We start from the raw sequence: 16,492 nt of genomic DNA on the forward strand, positions 1-16,492 counted from the left end.
ATAGAGGTTTTCACATTAATTTTTTCAAGAAAATCCATGACATGAGCTGGAGGGCCTAGGTGAGTTGGTATGGAATGATCCGTATGTTGTTGTACTGATGTGAATAATGCTGTGGAAATATGATGAATTTACCACCTGAGCCCTTCTGCAATTTTTTACGTGGCCTGAATTTGGAACCGACCTTAATTTGCCCAAACTGGTGGCACTCTGGCTATAATTTGAGACCCGGCCATTATTTGAGACCCAACTTTTATTTGAGAATTTACAGTATGCCATTTGCCTTAGTCATTGTGTAGGGGGATTCTAACCCATTCTCTAACAAGTCACAATTTAACCACCCACTAACCAAGACACAATTTAGTGGGTTAAATGATGATGATGATGATGCAACAACAGCTTGACATGGAAGAAATGATATATAACCACCACTTAGTTGTGGTGTAACCCTAAATAGCTGGACCAGCATTAGAATTCCCTTATAAGAGGAAATTTAGGCCATACTTAAGTCAAAGTGACTTGGATTGAATAGGACCACTGGGGTCAATATCCAGTGGTTATGGCAGTAAGTCAGTGGGTGATTCAGAACACATCAAACAGTTCCTCATCCGACTTTCAATGTCCAAGCCCATACTCAGCTAATACAACATGTCTCTGAGATACTATTTAGGCTTTCCACACAATGACAAATCTAAAATGCAAGGCTGATCATGGAGTTAGGTTACACGACAGAGGATGTCCATTGTCTCATGTGAACATGTGTAAGATGTGTGTGATGCCTCTGCCGCTGGATTTGGCCATTGCTCTAATTCCACTATCCCCATCAGGTGCTTCAGCTACTCCTCCTGTTCTGTTGCTTCTTCAGTGTCTTTCAATGTCAAAACATGGTAAATTTCATGTAGTAACATAGATGTCAATATATCCATTTTCTTTGCGTTGTATAAAGAAGGCCTGGATAATGAATCTGCATCACAGGCTTTTTCCACAAAACAGTTATAAGGTAGTCAAAAAGTGGCAAATCTTAAATCTCAAAGTCTCTGGATTCTCTTGCACTGCTATTGCGCTGTAGACCTTCTGCTAATGACTAGTAAATACATGGCTGGTGATTGTTTTGAAGATAAACTTACCTTCCTGCAAGTTATACAGAGTTCTACTGACCCTACACATCCAAGATATTCACCAATGCTTCTCAGTCTGAGAACAAACTCTCTGTGAGGGTCAGTGAAATATACTCATTCTCACTATATTGGTTTGTCATAGCTCTTTTCCCCTAGGACGGTGCTGGAGCCGGTGCCAGTGCAGAGCCAGTGCTGCTGGTGCCTTTTGAGAACCGGCCCGCATTTCCACAGGTTTGGGAAACGAACGCTACGTAGCAAAAGTTTGCCCATACATCTTTTAATCATATACATATTTTCATGCTACATATAGCCTTTATCCTACCACTATCTTGGTTAAAATTTTTAATTTCCATTACTCCCGCCTCTTTAGAGAACGTCACATACCAAACACATCAAACACTGAACTGATTGGTTCTTGTGTGGTTTTTATTTGCATAGCCACTAACGTCAGCGGTTCAAACTTTTAGGACTTGCAATTCTGCAGCACCAGTTTTTTTTCAGTGGAAAAGCGCGGTCCCGATGCTTGATTAGGCACCAGCACTGGCACTGCTTCAGTGGAAAACTGGTATCAGTGAACTCGTACTCAACTGTACTGGTTTGTTCAGCACATTTCTTTGCTTTTATAGCAATACGGATCCATGTCATATCAGACTTCTGTCATTAATAACTATAATGATAGGATGTTTGAATGTATACTATGCACATACATGCAGGGTTGGTTATTCTACTAAAGAACAGTTTACTGGCATCTGTACCATCTCCGGTGTGCTTCTTCCTGAAGGTCCTTATAAGATCACAGCATGGTATCAGAAGAGTTCAATCTTGCCTCTAAATAAATAATGTTTGCAATGAATGAGATACATTTCAGAACACTAATTACCCTGGAAACTTCCAAAAAGTTTTGTGATGAAGTTTTGCTAGCTAGCATCAGATCAGCCCAGCCAGTGGAAAAACACACATGTGCAGAGGCAAAGAGCAAGGCATGGACAGTAAATGGGAACAGTAAACAGAAAAAAAGGAATCTCTGTTTTCAGTTGGCACACAAGAAAACTTTTACTTCAGTGATTTCAGTAGTTGGCCCAACTCGATTTGCAGGTTTGAGAGGTTCCTCAGTGTCATGGGTCTCAAGTAGAAAAGTGAAGCGTATCAAGTGAATTGTTTCATTTATTCAATAGGTGATAAGGCTGAAGACATACTCAGCACATTAGCACTAATAGATGGAAATAGGAAAAAGAAGTCAAAGAAGCTTTTGAGAAGCACTACATCTGCAAACACAACGTGATTTATGAGAGAGCTAAATTTAACAAAAGGTGTCAAGCATCCAATTAGAAAGTTGAGGCATTTATCACTGCAGTTCATAAACTAGCTGAGCACTATCAGTATGGAGTTCTCCAGGAGGAGATGATAAGAGAAGGGCTCACAGTAGGCCTTCAGGATCATGCATCGTCAGAGAAACTACAGTTAGATCCAAAGCTAACTTTAGAGCTAACTCTTCTTCCCTGTGGAAAATCGTCTGCACTGGAACACTTCCGTAGTAACTTGCACAGACGCTGGATAGCTTGGAAGAGACTGTGTGTCACGCTCATGACTTTCTAGTGTTCGGGACTATGTGCAAGGATCAGGATGCATGACTTCTCAAGATACTGGAGAGACTTCAGAAGCAAGGTCTGACACTGAATGAGATGTCAGTTTGCTGTGACTTAGGGTTAGTTCCCAGGCCACATTAGCAGTGCATCTGGCAGACAAGCTGAGCCGGACAAGATACAAGCCATCAGGGACATGTGGCTGTTGTCAGACAATCCATGAGCATGGTAAACTATGTCATGAAATTGTTTCCTCACTTTGCAGAGTTATCAGGACCAGTCATAGATCTGAAAGCTGAAAGTGACTGGACAGGACCTCTCGGCAGAGAGCTTTTGAGAAGGTGAAACAGAAACTGAGCTCTGTTGTTCTGTCACAGTACTGCCCTGGCAGACAGACTAGTGTGTTTCCCATCTTATTATAGACTGAGGTGTCCTATCTCAGCGCTAGCCCTCAGGTGAATGGAGGCATGTAGCTTTCATACCATGCAACACAACAAAAACGGAGCACAGATATGCACAGATTGAAAATGTGGACCTTGCATTGTTATAGGCCCGTGAACAGTTCCAGACGTAGTTCCATGGACTGCACCAATCACAAGCTTCTGTTCAGTCTTCTAAACTCAAGGGCGCTCAGTGACCTACCTCCATGTATACTGTGACTACTGGGACTATGGCTGCTGTGCTTGTCCTAGCAAACTGTACATGTTCCTGGCAAAAATCTGGTTGCTGAATTCATAATTCATATTCATATCAACCACATTAATTAACAGCTGTCCACCACAGACACAAAGTTAGCTCAAATACAAAGAGCTCAAGAGCAGGATGAAGTTCTACAGACAGGTGTCATCCCTCATACACACCGAGTGGGACAGAAAAGAGTCTTCCACTACAGCTGGACCACTCCTGGAAACACAGACATACAGACAAAAACACAGACACACAGACAAAAACCCTCTGTCTTGTATCTGCGTTTGTCAAAGTATTCCAGGGGCGCAATACGAAGGGGCAATTTTACGCTCGGTCTTATTGTGATCTCTGCTCACAAGGTATTAGAAATCTGACTCTGACTGATGCACTGATTGTAAGTCGCTTTGGTAAAAAGCGTCTGCCAAATAACTAAATTGTAAATTGTAATCTGCAGCTTGTAGACGACCTGCAGATGAACGGCTGGAGCTGTTTCCTGTTAGTATGCAAAAAGAAGTTCTGGAGAAACAACATCAGGGCCAGGACCAGAGAATCACCAAATGTTTAGCCAGAGCACAGCAGGAAGGCATTGTGGTAGCTAGGATTGCCTAAGCAGATTAAAGACAGTGTGAGCCAGTGTGCCAAAGAGAGCCACTTTACCTATGTGACCATGGCAAGGTGTGGCAGCAGACTTGCTCCAGGGGAATAATGGGACTTATGTAGTAGGGATAGATTACTATTCTGACCACATCAAAATTGCCACACTTACCACCACTACTGCCACAGCTGTAATAGAGAGACTGAAAGCAGTCTCACAGCAGGCCACAGTTCTCCACAGCTGAGCTGACTACAGGTAAAGACTGTGACTTTGGACAGGTGACCAGTAGCCCCTATTACCCCCAAATCAACAAGGAGGCGCAGAAGGCAGCAAGATCAGGCAAAGCCCTGTTTAAAAAAGGTGTCAGTCTTCACAAAAACACTCACTGCACTCCCCTTGCTCATTATATGTCACCAGCACAGCTTCTGATAGGCAGCAAAAGCAGAACTTTCCTTCCTGTTATTCCATCTACCCTTAAATCCGCATGGTTATATCTAAAAGTCATTGAGGACAGACAGGTATAGCAGATGGCACAGAGCACAGGATGGACCACCACTTCATTCTGGACAGAGTTTGGAAAATGAACGTACCTCTGGCAGGGTCACCAATTGCACTAAAAGAAGATCCTATAATGTAGAGATGCCAACCATTTAGTCATCACTTCACTGTCAAGAGACCCACCTAATCATATTCAAACCAGAACCAACCATGCGGTCAGGCCACATGCAAAACTGAACTTATACTTTAGTGTTGTGAATTTCGTTGGAACAAAATAGCTCTCATACTGCAGCAGAAAGGCTTTAGCAGTCTACACCACCTCTCATGGTTTATTTACCTTTATTTACCTGTTTTTGTTTTGTAAAAAAACAAAAACAAAAAAAAACATTGTTACAATGAGAAAATGACTCCTTGTTCTAAAGAGAAAATGACTCCTTGTTCTAAAAAAGAGAGGAGGGAGAAATGAAAATGTAGAAATGGAGTGTTTATTTTTATGTTCACAATATTTGTGTTTAAATTTACAGTAATATGCAGTGATATAATTATAATTCTGAAAAAGAAATTATTTTGACTACGGTGGAAATCCCTTTTCTTAAAAGCAGGGGGATTCAGTGATTGGATGTTTGAGGGTATACCATGTGTGCATGCACAAGGCTAGCTTTTCTAGTAAATGACATCCACACAATTTCCTATGTGCTTCTCTCTAAATGTCTATGTATGATCACAACAATTTTAACAGTTGGTTTATGTAGTCTGAAGCAAGTAAAAAAAGGTCTTGTTACTAAACACTGAATTCAGTTCACTCTTATTTGCATCTAAACCCCATTATAATTCTTAACCTTTCTGGTTAACCTGGAACTGGTTCTGAAGTATTTGTGAAAGTCCGGAATGTATTTCCTGAGAAATCCACAACTTTCTAGGAATGAAATCATCTTTCTCTGATTATCAGGGCTTAGTGCTTTGAACAGATTCCACTTTTCACAGTTAAGGCTTCATTCAGTCAGAGCCTTCACGTGTCATCCAGATAACAAACCAAACCCTGGCACTTCACATAGCACAAAATCTATAGCTTTCTGATATACTTCAGGGGCACCGGACAGTCCAAACCGGATAACGTTCTCTTTGAGTCATGAATGTTGTCAGGTTTTGTCATTCAAGTGTCAGTTAAACTCATCATATTCTTTTCTAGCCTCTGACCAAATAATGCCATCCACTGTTAATGGGTGATATTTTCTAGTGTGTTTCTTTCTCTGACTCCTTTGTTAGCTTTCTTTGGAATGAATTTGAATCCTTGATTTTCTTCAGTGATTCATCATCTAACTTCTTGCCTAACTCCTGACTGATGCTTGTGAACATTGTGTATGGACCATGTCACACATGAACCCTTGAACAAACTGAATATATTGACCTGATACTGATGGTGGGGTATTGTCACTTTTTGTTTTAAATATTTTCAAATCCAAAAAACATATTTTATTCTAGCAATGCTTCAACCATTCCTCTGGTCACAAAAAAAAAAAATGTTACCTTGACATTCCATGTTAGTTATGCCTCAGAGTAACCTTCACATTGTAATGGAGAAGTTTGAGCATAAGAGTAGTCTGTTTCATTTTGGCTCCTTTGTGTGCAAACTCTCTCTTAAGCAACTCTCCATTATCAATGGAATAGACACATTCTTCAAACAAATACGGCAGAATTTTCACAGAACTATTACAGGTTTCTCAACATGTTTATCAGATTGTAATTTGACTTTTTCTTTTTTTTCTGCATACATTTGCATAATGTCCTGTTGTCTTACAGTACAAACATTTCACAGTCTAGCCGTATGCTCATTTGTTTCGTGTATCTACATTTGTTACACTTGGAAAACCTGTTGCCTTTTTATGCGGCTCTTCCTACCTCTCTACAATTCCACTACCTTTTTGTTTGCTTGTAGAACTATTTCTAGTTTAGCACATGGAAGAGTTAGCAGTAAATTCTGTGGATATTTATTTTTTAATTCTCTCTGAAAGCACTATCAATTCTGTCTGAGGTGCTTCAAGAAAAAAAACAATCTTGATGTTATGAGAATTCTTTCAGCTGTTAACTATTCTTCCTGTAGCAAGTTCTCAGCAAGTTGATCACGCACGAATCTCTGATTCAACTGCACCATACTCATGTGCATCAGCCAATTCTCTCAGGGCAGTCCTGTGAGCATCTAAAGCTTCACTGAGAGTGAGATTTGTGAGGAATTCATGGGTAATTGAGTATTCCAAATTTAGGTGAAATTGTAAATAATAAGCTACAAAGACAAAAAAAAAATGATATGTTTGAAAAAACAGTATATTTTCAACACTTTTCACAATGCCAGTTCAACCACAACTCAAAGTAATCTGTACACACATAGCCTTTCATGTTTTTCATGTACTTATATTAGATTATTCTGTTGACTGACATTTTTCAAAGTAACTTAAACCACGCACAATGAAAGTCATCTTGTGTGGCCTATGTGTTGTAAGTGAGATCTTACACAAATGGGCAGCCTGTCAAAGAAGGCAATCACAGGTGTGCTATTCTTCTGCATACAGTAGGCTATGAAGATCTGGGGGTGCCTTGAAATAAACAGGCCTGTGAGAAAAAGGAAAAAAAAAAAAGCAAAAAAACCCTTTTCCTGCTGAGTGCACTGTATATGCGCTGTATATAGCATAGCATATAGTCAATACTTCATAGAGTAGCTTTACCCGTAAGTTAGAGACCAGAGTTTACTCTTGAAAACACTGTGTTTGAGGCGTATGAGATAGTTAGCTTCAGCATGCATAACAATTAGAGTGTATGAGAATGTGCTGCAGCGGGTGCTGTACAAATGGAAGTAAACCTAAAGGAATAGTAGAAGTAAACCTACTGAGTTTATTTTTCACAGTGGTAAACTGAATTGATATGTATGTAAAGAGCACCATATGCACTGTTTTCATGGTTGTTCCCTACTTATTAGACGTCACAACACAGGCAAGATTCCTTATACCCCAGGGAGATAGCACCTGCTCAACATCTGTTCAACATAAATGTAAATGCCTCACAAAATAGAGTAGCTCAGAGGATATTTATTTTAAGTATAATTCAGTTTCCCCATTTGTTCAGTTCAGTAGTTATTTGTCTCTTGAGTTTAACTTTAATAGAGGAGAATGAAGGATTAGTCAGACATGTAACCTAAATTCACTGAGGTTTATTCCCTCTTTTCTTTAGTATCCTTCCTAGTCATTTGAATGAAATAAAATTAAACAACGAAATAAGAGGATTTCCTTTTTATGAACAACCATGAAACTCATATAACTCTTATTATTTTTGATTGCAAACCTAGTTTACAAAAGACAGATGATCAGACTTTAGTTTTCCACACACCAACCACTGAAAAACTAACAGCCACCAATCTCAGCAATAACTGCTTATTAATGTCATCCTCAGTCCTTATAATATGGAATGATGGAAAATGGATCTGTTTTTTTGTAGCATCTGAACATGTATTATGACCAGGTCACATCAGGTTTTAAATGCACACATATGTCAGAACTGAATTTCAGATGACATTGTTCTTCAGCACAGGTGTCAAACAATGTAGAAAGTGTTTAAATGGCAGACCCCCCCCCCCCCCCCCCCCCCCCCCCCCCCCACCCCCCATCTTTGGTAGTGAAATGAAAGATCCTGTCTTATTTTCATAGCAAAAATGAAAAGTTTTCAGATCACGCTATCACACTTGTAACTGTATGTTTGTGTGTAGAGAAGCATCTCCAAGGGAGATTAAAGGTAGAATTCAAGAGACATCAAAGGTAGAAAAGGTAGGTAAGGTAATGATACCCAAGGTTTCCATTCCTGTTATGAGCAGTCTGATATGAATTAGTGTGTATAAGATGGGTTCTGTGTTCCTCTCTGGTCGCACACTGACCACAACAGATATAGTGAAAGATTTGTTAAGGAATCCCAGGATGGGCAGATAAAAGACAAAAAACGAGATGAAAGATGAGTTGTGCTTAGCTAGCCCACAGGTGGTATAATACACCATTTGAATAAATTATATAGATTAATGGATGAAGTTTTAACCTATAGCCAGCGATCAGGAATTGTGGGTGAAAGTCTTAATGTTGGTACAAAAAAAAAAACCCCAGGCAGACAAATAAACAAAAACACGGAGTGTCACCACTACATGTACGGAGATCCCCATCACAGTGTACATTTAACCAAGAATGTACACTGCCTTTGAGTCTTTTTTCCTTAGAGGCTAAAAAATCATTAAGTTTCCATAAAGCATGAAGCCTCCTACATGTTGCATGAAGCCTCTAGCAGCCGTAATGCAATCTTTCTTAGATGTCAGTCTGATAAAGAGTCTATGATCTGACAGAGTTTACTAGTGCACTCTCATGTGAAACAATCCAATTCATTGTCCTCATCAGGCCATCAGTCAGGGTGTCAGCCAGACTGTGTGCTCTGGATGGGCTGGGTAAATAGGAGGCTGTTCCCTGCCACTCTGGCCATTGGGGAGTTTCTATTTATATGGGAGCTTCAAGGCACCACTGAGAGAGGGGAGCACATGCTTGGCTAGCGCTCTCCTAACTAAGTAAAAGCAACAACAGTATCTGTTTGTTTGTGTGTGTGTGTGTGTGTGTGTGTGTGTGTGTGTGTGTGTACATTTTTGCTACAGACTTCGCCAATTCTGTATATTTGTTTTGTACCCTGTCTTGTACTGACTATTGTGCTGCCAAAAATGAAATCAGAGGAAGAGTTGCTCTATGATTTGGAAGATGTTCAGTTCAGTTCAGTTCTACCATATCCACAAAAATGTCATAAATGTAAAAGAATTTTGATCAATGAAAACAAAAAAATCTCAAATTTAATAAACTTCTGCCCAGGACGTCAGAAAAAAATTCAAATGGAAGTCTGATCCCTTGAGGCCTTTGTGTGCAATTAGGTGAACTCCATGCTGTTCCATAAGGATGCACTGAATGGAAACCAGGTGGGAAAGTGAAGAATAATAAAAGAAACACACAACAGTTTCCACAGCCTCTGGCAAAAACATAGACCAGGCATACTTCTTCAACCCATAAGGAATGAAATGAACTGATTGTGCTGAAATGTAATTCAGCTCTGAAACTCCAGGTATACTGGGCTGCCGAGACCATTCCTCATGAGAGACACTCACCTATCTGTAAAATCTTTTAGCATGTTGTAGAAAGTGGATTCAGGTCCTGGAAAATGATACTAAAGGATATAGGTACACAGTAGAAAAAAAAATTAAACAGTATTACGGGATGAAAAGTGAGTGGGGTGATGGATTATGTTTAGGATATTGTAATAATGTTTTCGCAGCAAACACATTTTTTATTCACAGTTGTTTATTTGTTAACCATACCTGAGAGTATACGGTGTTACAGACCAGTTAGTTGGATGGGTTCTACCTCATAAATTCTAAACTGTGCAGTGTGGGGAACCATGAGTACCATGCAGGGGGAGAAATCCAAAAACTGACATTATGTGTTATCCTCTCTACCAGAACTATGCAAAGACTAGAAGAAGATTATTGATAACTGATGGAAAGAATACACAACTTTGTTTTCCTCTTCCATTATCCTTCGCACTGTACAGTTTACTTTTCTTTCTCACTTTATAACAATGCTTGCGGCAACAGCTGGCTTTCAGCTTTGATCATCGACTGCTGTGTAGCAGCTATGGAAACATTATTACACTCAGTGCATTACAATGCCAGGCATTGTTCCTTACAATGCTACGGTGTCTAATGGAGTTTTCTTCTTATCCTTCCTTTTTTTGTTTGGCCTCAAGAAATCAGAGTATCCCTTTATCCACATTAAAAATGGCAATCCCCCACAGAAATGCAGACGTTGCAGTCCTTCCTTATAAATGATTTCTGTGCATTTGCTCCACTGAAGTAATTAATTATCAGTCAATTTATATGCTCTCCCCTCTCTTACTTCTTTATCATTTCATAATGACAGAGGAGTGAACAGAACAGCACTAATGCTGTAGCTGATTAATTAACCTCTTATTTTGATGTGTCTGGCGCTGCGACTGAACTTCCTCTGATTCACATATTATTGATATAAATGATAAGTTGAGCAACATCACCAAATCTGTTTAGCAGGTAGAAAGTCTTGCATTAGCAAAGCTGCCTTGAGATGTTTTGTTTTGTTTTGTATTTGCAAGCTTGAGCAAACTTTCTGTTTACTGTCTCTTTTCAGGTAAACCTGCATATTTAACATTACATATATTTACATAACATTTACCGAATCTTCAGACAATCAACTAAAGTAAAATGACAAAGGTTTTGGGACATTTATCTCACTTTGATGATACATTGTTATAGAAATATCATTTTGAATCAGAGGGGCAGCATCATGGATGGAATGGAGGAAGAGCAAGTAGCTGAAAGCAGAACGAGCAGACTGCGCTCCAATCAGACAGGGTTATGAGCAAAAATGTTAAGGAGGTTATCAGTCCTCGGGGGCATATTAAGTTGTGTCCATGGTCACACCAATCAGATGATGAGATTCAATCATCTTCCTCTCATCTTTTTTGAGTATCCAATAAAATTAAAAAATCTGGATGGATGGGTCCAGTCCACTAGATTTTATTTCTCTTTTTTTTCAAGCATTTCATAAATAGTCATACAGGATGTAGTAAAGAATTTCTCTCTGATTGAGGACTTTGACACAGACTATAAAAAAAAATTAGCAAAATCAAATTAGTTCAGAGTAATTATCTAGAACTTCTTTAGCGCTTCACAAATTGGGTTTGATGCATGGGTGACCGCTTTTCACTTGATTACATATGAGCTCATCAAATGACAATCTAGTCATCGACAAATGGTCTAGTGCATCAGCGCTAGTGGTAATGGTAATCTATATCTATGCCCTTAACAGTGTTATAAACCTACCTAAGATCCCCGTCTAATTCAGACACCAGATAACCATACTGTGACATTTAATGTTGTAGGCATGTTGAGTACCATTTTTCACCCTCTTCTTCTGATGCCACATTTTGGACAGTTCTTTAACCACTACTCACAGAAGACAGACTTTCCTGTATGTCATTTTCAGTCTTCAATTCCTCCCAGCCCGTAACTATGGAAACTGTGAGTTGAGGCGAGTTGAAGACTAAAAATGCTGTACAGATACAAGTAGCATAACGTATCCATCGGGGATCATCACTGGAGTCAGAAAGGGTGCCCTCTGCAGGTGAGGGTAGGACGAGCACATCTGGTGAGTACAGTCTGTTGGTTCTCTCCTGAAATTCTGCTACAGGTAGCTGTATATCCAAAACACACAAAGCTGAAATTTTGTTGAAGTGCAAATGTATATTTTTGTGAACAAATAAACGAGAATTTAAAATTGTGAGACGGAGTAGCCTACTAATTGCTTAATAACTGGAACATGTACGCTTTGGCATATTACTTTGCTGGAACCTTTACAGAACTGTCATTGTGTCACATGTAGATGCTTCTTTAATGGCATTAGGGTTTATGAATGGTGATGTGGTTCTTATAAATGATGGTCAGCCAGTGGTCATGTCATAGCACTTTCCCATGCCAAAGGAAACTAATCTGTCTCTGTACCACCAATTCTTTTGTGGAGAAATGATTTTAAAAGTAGTATTCAATTACAATTCCAGTTGTTCTGGTTGGGAGACAAACTGATGGAAAGATATTGAAATGAATTGCACAGATGTAACAGTAAGTGTAAATTTGATTGTTGCTGGCGGAACAGAAAACTGTACATCTTCATCGTAGCAAGGTCAATTGACTAAGATCATTATATTATTTATTATATTTATATTATTTATATTTTATTATTTGTTATTTCATATAACAATGACAACAACAATTCTTCTTCTTCTTCTTCTTCTTCTTCTTCTTCTTCTTTGTATTATTATTATTAAGTAATTAGATCTTAGTTGAATGTTTGGAGGCCATAGAAGTTTAATGTGTTTCATTGCTTCACTGCCTCTTCCCTGCAGATAAGAGCTTAGAACAGGCAAGAATTTGTGAATTATTTTGATTTCCATGAAGTCAATGAGCAAACCAACATCCTCTATACCTGCACCAAAATCTACCTGCACAAGATTTCTCTTAGCCTTATTGTTTTTTGAAGGAAGTCAGCAGCTCAGACCCTCTCAGGCTTGCTCTTTTTTCTACTTTTTATTTGTTTGTTGTTAAATTTTGTGTCTCGTAGCAAGTTTGGGACTTGCATGGCTAATTTGATATGGGGCACCGTGTCTGGGACTGCATCCAAAAGAGACTATTAGGCTTGTGAATGTCACAATCAAAAATGTTTTCAGGAGAAAATGTGTCCTGTGACTGTTTTACTGATGCTTTTTAAGAGAGGACTAATCTAAGCAAATGTTGTAGAATGACTGAGTAGATGACAAGCCCCACAGAGTATGCAGGTTTAATTGGTTGGACTTCTGACAAAAACAAATGGAGAAGTCTGGAGCAAGAGAGAATTGCTACGGATCCTGTGCAGACTCAACTTTTTTGAATGCTTTTTTAAATTATTTTGTTTCTTTTGCATTTGTGTGTTTGTATTCAGTTATAGATAGATAGATAGATAGATAGATAGATAGATAGATAGATAGATAGATAGATAGATAGATAGATAGATAGATAGATAGACTTTTTTCTTGAATATAATTTTTGCACTATGTTCCTGTTACTCTGTTTTCTGCTTGGAAGTATCTATCTATCTATCTATCTATCTATCTATCTATCTATCTATCTATCTATCTATCTATCTATCTATCTATCTATCTATCTATCTATCTATCTATCTATCAAGTATTAGGTAACTCGAGTTAATTCCATGGTGCTGCAACATTTCTTGAGGAAATGTAGTTGACTATAAGTATACGTGAAGCAAATGGAGTATACTAAGTACACTACATTTTCTCAAGTGAGGTGACATCCCACATATAGCGCAATTTATATATGCTGCAGGCACCTCCCTGACAAACAATGTTTTATTATTATTATTATTATTATTATTATTATTATATGTATGCTTGCAGACCACTGTATTAACGACTTTGAGCACACTTCGGTGTTGTCCTATACATATATTTCGGTTTGAGTGTGCATAGTGCATGTATACTAGGAATCACAGTTTTCTGTGAGGAGTGTAACATGGTGAGAACATGACTGGGTATGTGCGGGCTGAAAAATGGATGAGATTTTGATGAAGAATTGAACAATAGCTGATCTCACCCTCTGTGTCACCATGTTTCATTCTCTATGACATTTTTCCTTTGTAAATGATGCTCTTGTCTTGATGTTCTTGTCTAAAACCACATGGGTATGTAGTTGAAGCTTTATCTTCAATGATCTACCTTTAAAGTTGCTGACTTTAGGAAACATTCCTTGCTGTAACAAGCATGTGCCTCCAGTTTTCTTTCACTCAACTTCAGTTAATATAAAAAATAGAGTTATATAGAGTCAATATTGCAAGTACTGGGCTATTTCATATTCTGAAAAACAACATTTGGTCCCCCTTTGTTTTGTGAAACATCTTGGACGTTGTTTTGCAGAATGCTTAATGTTGTGATATTATTCTTGGGTTTTTTTTAAATCCTTTATTATTATTGGTATTATTATTTTGTTTTGTTGGATCACTCCAGAATCATGTGAATGTGTTGTAATAGTAATCTTACAGATGTCTTTGGATTAACACATCATTGTAGTATATTTCATTACCCAAAACAATGTACATGAATACATATGATGGTAAATTCATCATGCCGTCATGAAAACTCCATTGCACAATACACTGAACTTTTTATAAATGAATTATTCAAAAAAAAAATTGTAATTAAATGTGTCTTCTGTCTTTGTCACATGAAAGCCAGACCAGTAATTACTTATAGGCCACATGACTGACAGCTACTTCATACCCAAAAATCAGTCCATGACTACCTCATTCTTATTCAATTCAAACATTAGTGTAGTTCAACAAACTACAAACTACCCTACTATCCTTGGAAATTATGTGAATTTCAACCATGGAAAAAGGAGCTACACAAATGAATGGTTTCTTTGATATCTATTGCTACCATTGTGTTTATTTTTTGCAGCTGTGTCATCACAGTAATTATTCAGTTTAATAATTGTATAATTGTTCTGTTTTGACTGAAAGCGCAATTAGCGGGGCATATAATACCATTTAGGACATGTAGCAATGACTAAGAGCCAGTCATATTCTCCTACAGAAAGGCAGAACACAGACAGTAGGCTGTGGGACAATAAATGGATGGCAAAGTCTGCTGACAGAGAGAGAGAGAGAGAGAGAGAGAGAGAGAGAGAGAGAGAGAGAGAGAGAAAGAGAAGAGACGGCCTCATATGACCATTCTAAATAAGCTGTAATCGTGTCTCTTTCTCTGCTGCCATGAATAAAATGCAGTGAAAGAGTCCAGGGTGTGTTTAGGACAGGTCTGCACAAACAGTAGGAATGTAAAAAGCAAGATGCAGATATGTGTTATAAAACTGGAAGAGGGGGAGAGACTGGGAAAAAAGACAGATAGAAAGACCACAGAGAGGATCTGGGGGAAAGCTCACTGTATTGCTAGCTTAAAACCATATAGCGTTTATGATCTGTACTCCGGAATTGCCCTACTGATTATGCTAAGATGGGAAAAACAGATGTATTCTGGGGAAGCAGTATGAGCCCAGCTTGGAGCAAATGGAACTAAAATTTCTATCATTGTCTGACAGCATGGTTAATATTCTAATTGTCACGATTTGAATTTAAGGTCTTTGAAGTTGAAGAATTCTTTGCAGATTTAGTACAGAGAAAGAAATAGAAAGTATAGAGAAAGAAAGACTATTTTCACATGTTCTTTAATTTTTTTATAATAATATCTTTTCGCTGTATGTCCTGCATACTACTCTCTCTCTCTCCCTCTCTCTCTCTCTCTCCTCACATGCCCTCTTGATCCCCTCCACTCTCTCTATCTCTATCTCTGTCTTCATCTCTATCTCTCTGTGTGCACACCAGTTTTACAGGTGTTTCCGAGCCCTACTGAAATGTGAGACGCCACAGAGAGGTTCCAGCTTCAAGAGTTCTTCTAGGGCAAACAAGCCTGTTCGAGCTGTGCGACGCGCAGACAACAACTTCACTTTCATTGTGGCCTCAGTCGGACAGGCCACCACTGTGGTGCATAACCAGGCTGACAACTTGGAGGAAAGACCCCCTTCCACAGATTCTGCCAAACCAGCAGTGGTTTCCCTGGTAGCCCACTACAATGGCTGAGGGTAACTAATTTACCAAGCACAGGAACCATAGCCAGTAAGCCTTTCTCCATATTGACAAGTCCAAGATGCTGGTCCAATGAGGAGGAGAGCCAATGGAAAGGAACAACAAGCCCATCCAGAGTGCAGCACTCTTTGTGTCTTGCTGCATTGTACTGTATTCTAACTTCATGAAATTTTTAGTGCATTTGGAGTAAACTTTTTGAAACAAGTTCTCACCCTTTTTTCTGGTGTTGAATTTTCAGAATGTTTCATCACTCTCACAGTCATGTCATATGGTTTTAAAAACATGTACAAGTGTACAAGTACTGTAGAGGGATGAGCATATGTCAGATTTCTTTTCACTTTCTATTCGGTGATGTGACTTAAAGATGAATAGCAAACTGATGTTGAGAGATTAGGACCAAAGACTAAAAACAAGGCCAAGTTCTTAGAAAGAAATCCAAACTCATAAAGCTAGACAGAAGCAATAAAACAGGTGGTTGCAAAGGTGTGCTTTTACAGTGAAATACTCATCTGTTACATAGTGACCAATATAACTTAACAGGGCTGTAAGAAACTACCACTTAGTCAGCCCTTTATGACAACATAAAACACAATGGATCACACTTCATTGAATGTTTCCATGCTCAAAACACCGATGAGTGTCTAATATGTGATGTTAATGCAGAAGTTTATCTTTATTTCTTTGTAATGTATATTTATATGGGTTTGGGTGTTGTTGTTGTTGATGTTG

The 16,492-nt window shown here is 38.6% G+C and overlaps 1 protein-coding gene across 1 annotated transcript in view; it reads left to right on the top strand.

Annotated features, from left to right (window-relative positions):
* Nucleotides 1-15,757, top strand: part of tmtopsa (teleost multiple tissue opsin a) — a 50,366-nt gene extending 34,609 nt beyond the window's left edge. The window contains exon 4 of the mRNA XM_030775268.1: nt 15,503-15,757. Within this exon, the coding sequence (XP_030631128.1) occupies nt 15,503-15,757 (255 nt within the window). The remainder of the gene's footprint in view (nt 1-15,502) is intronic.
* The last annotated feature ends 735 nt before the right edge of the window (nt 15,758-16,492 follow it).

The sequence above is a fragment of the Chanos chanos genome, chromosome 5 (genome assembly GCF_902362185.1).
Source record: "Chanos chanos chromosome 5, fChaCha1.1, whole genome shotgun sequence".
Taxonomy (NCBI): Eukaryota; Metazoa; Chordata; class Actinopteri; order Gonorynchiformes; family Chanidae; genus Chanos; species Chanos chanos.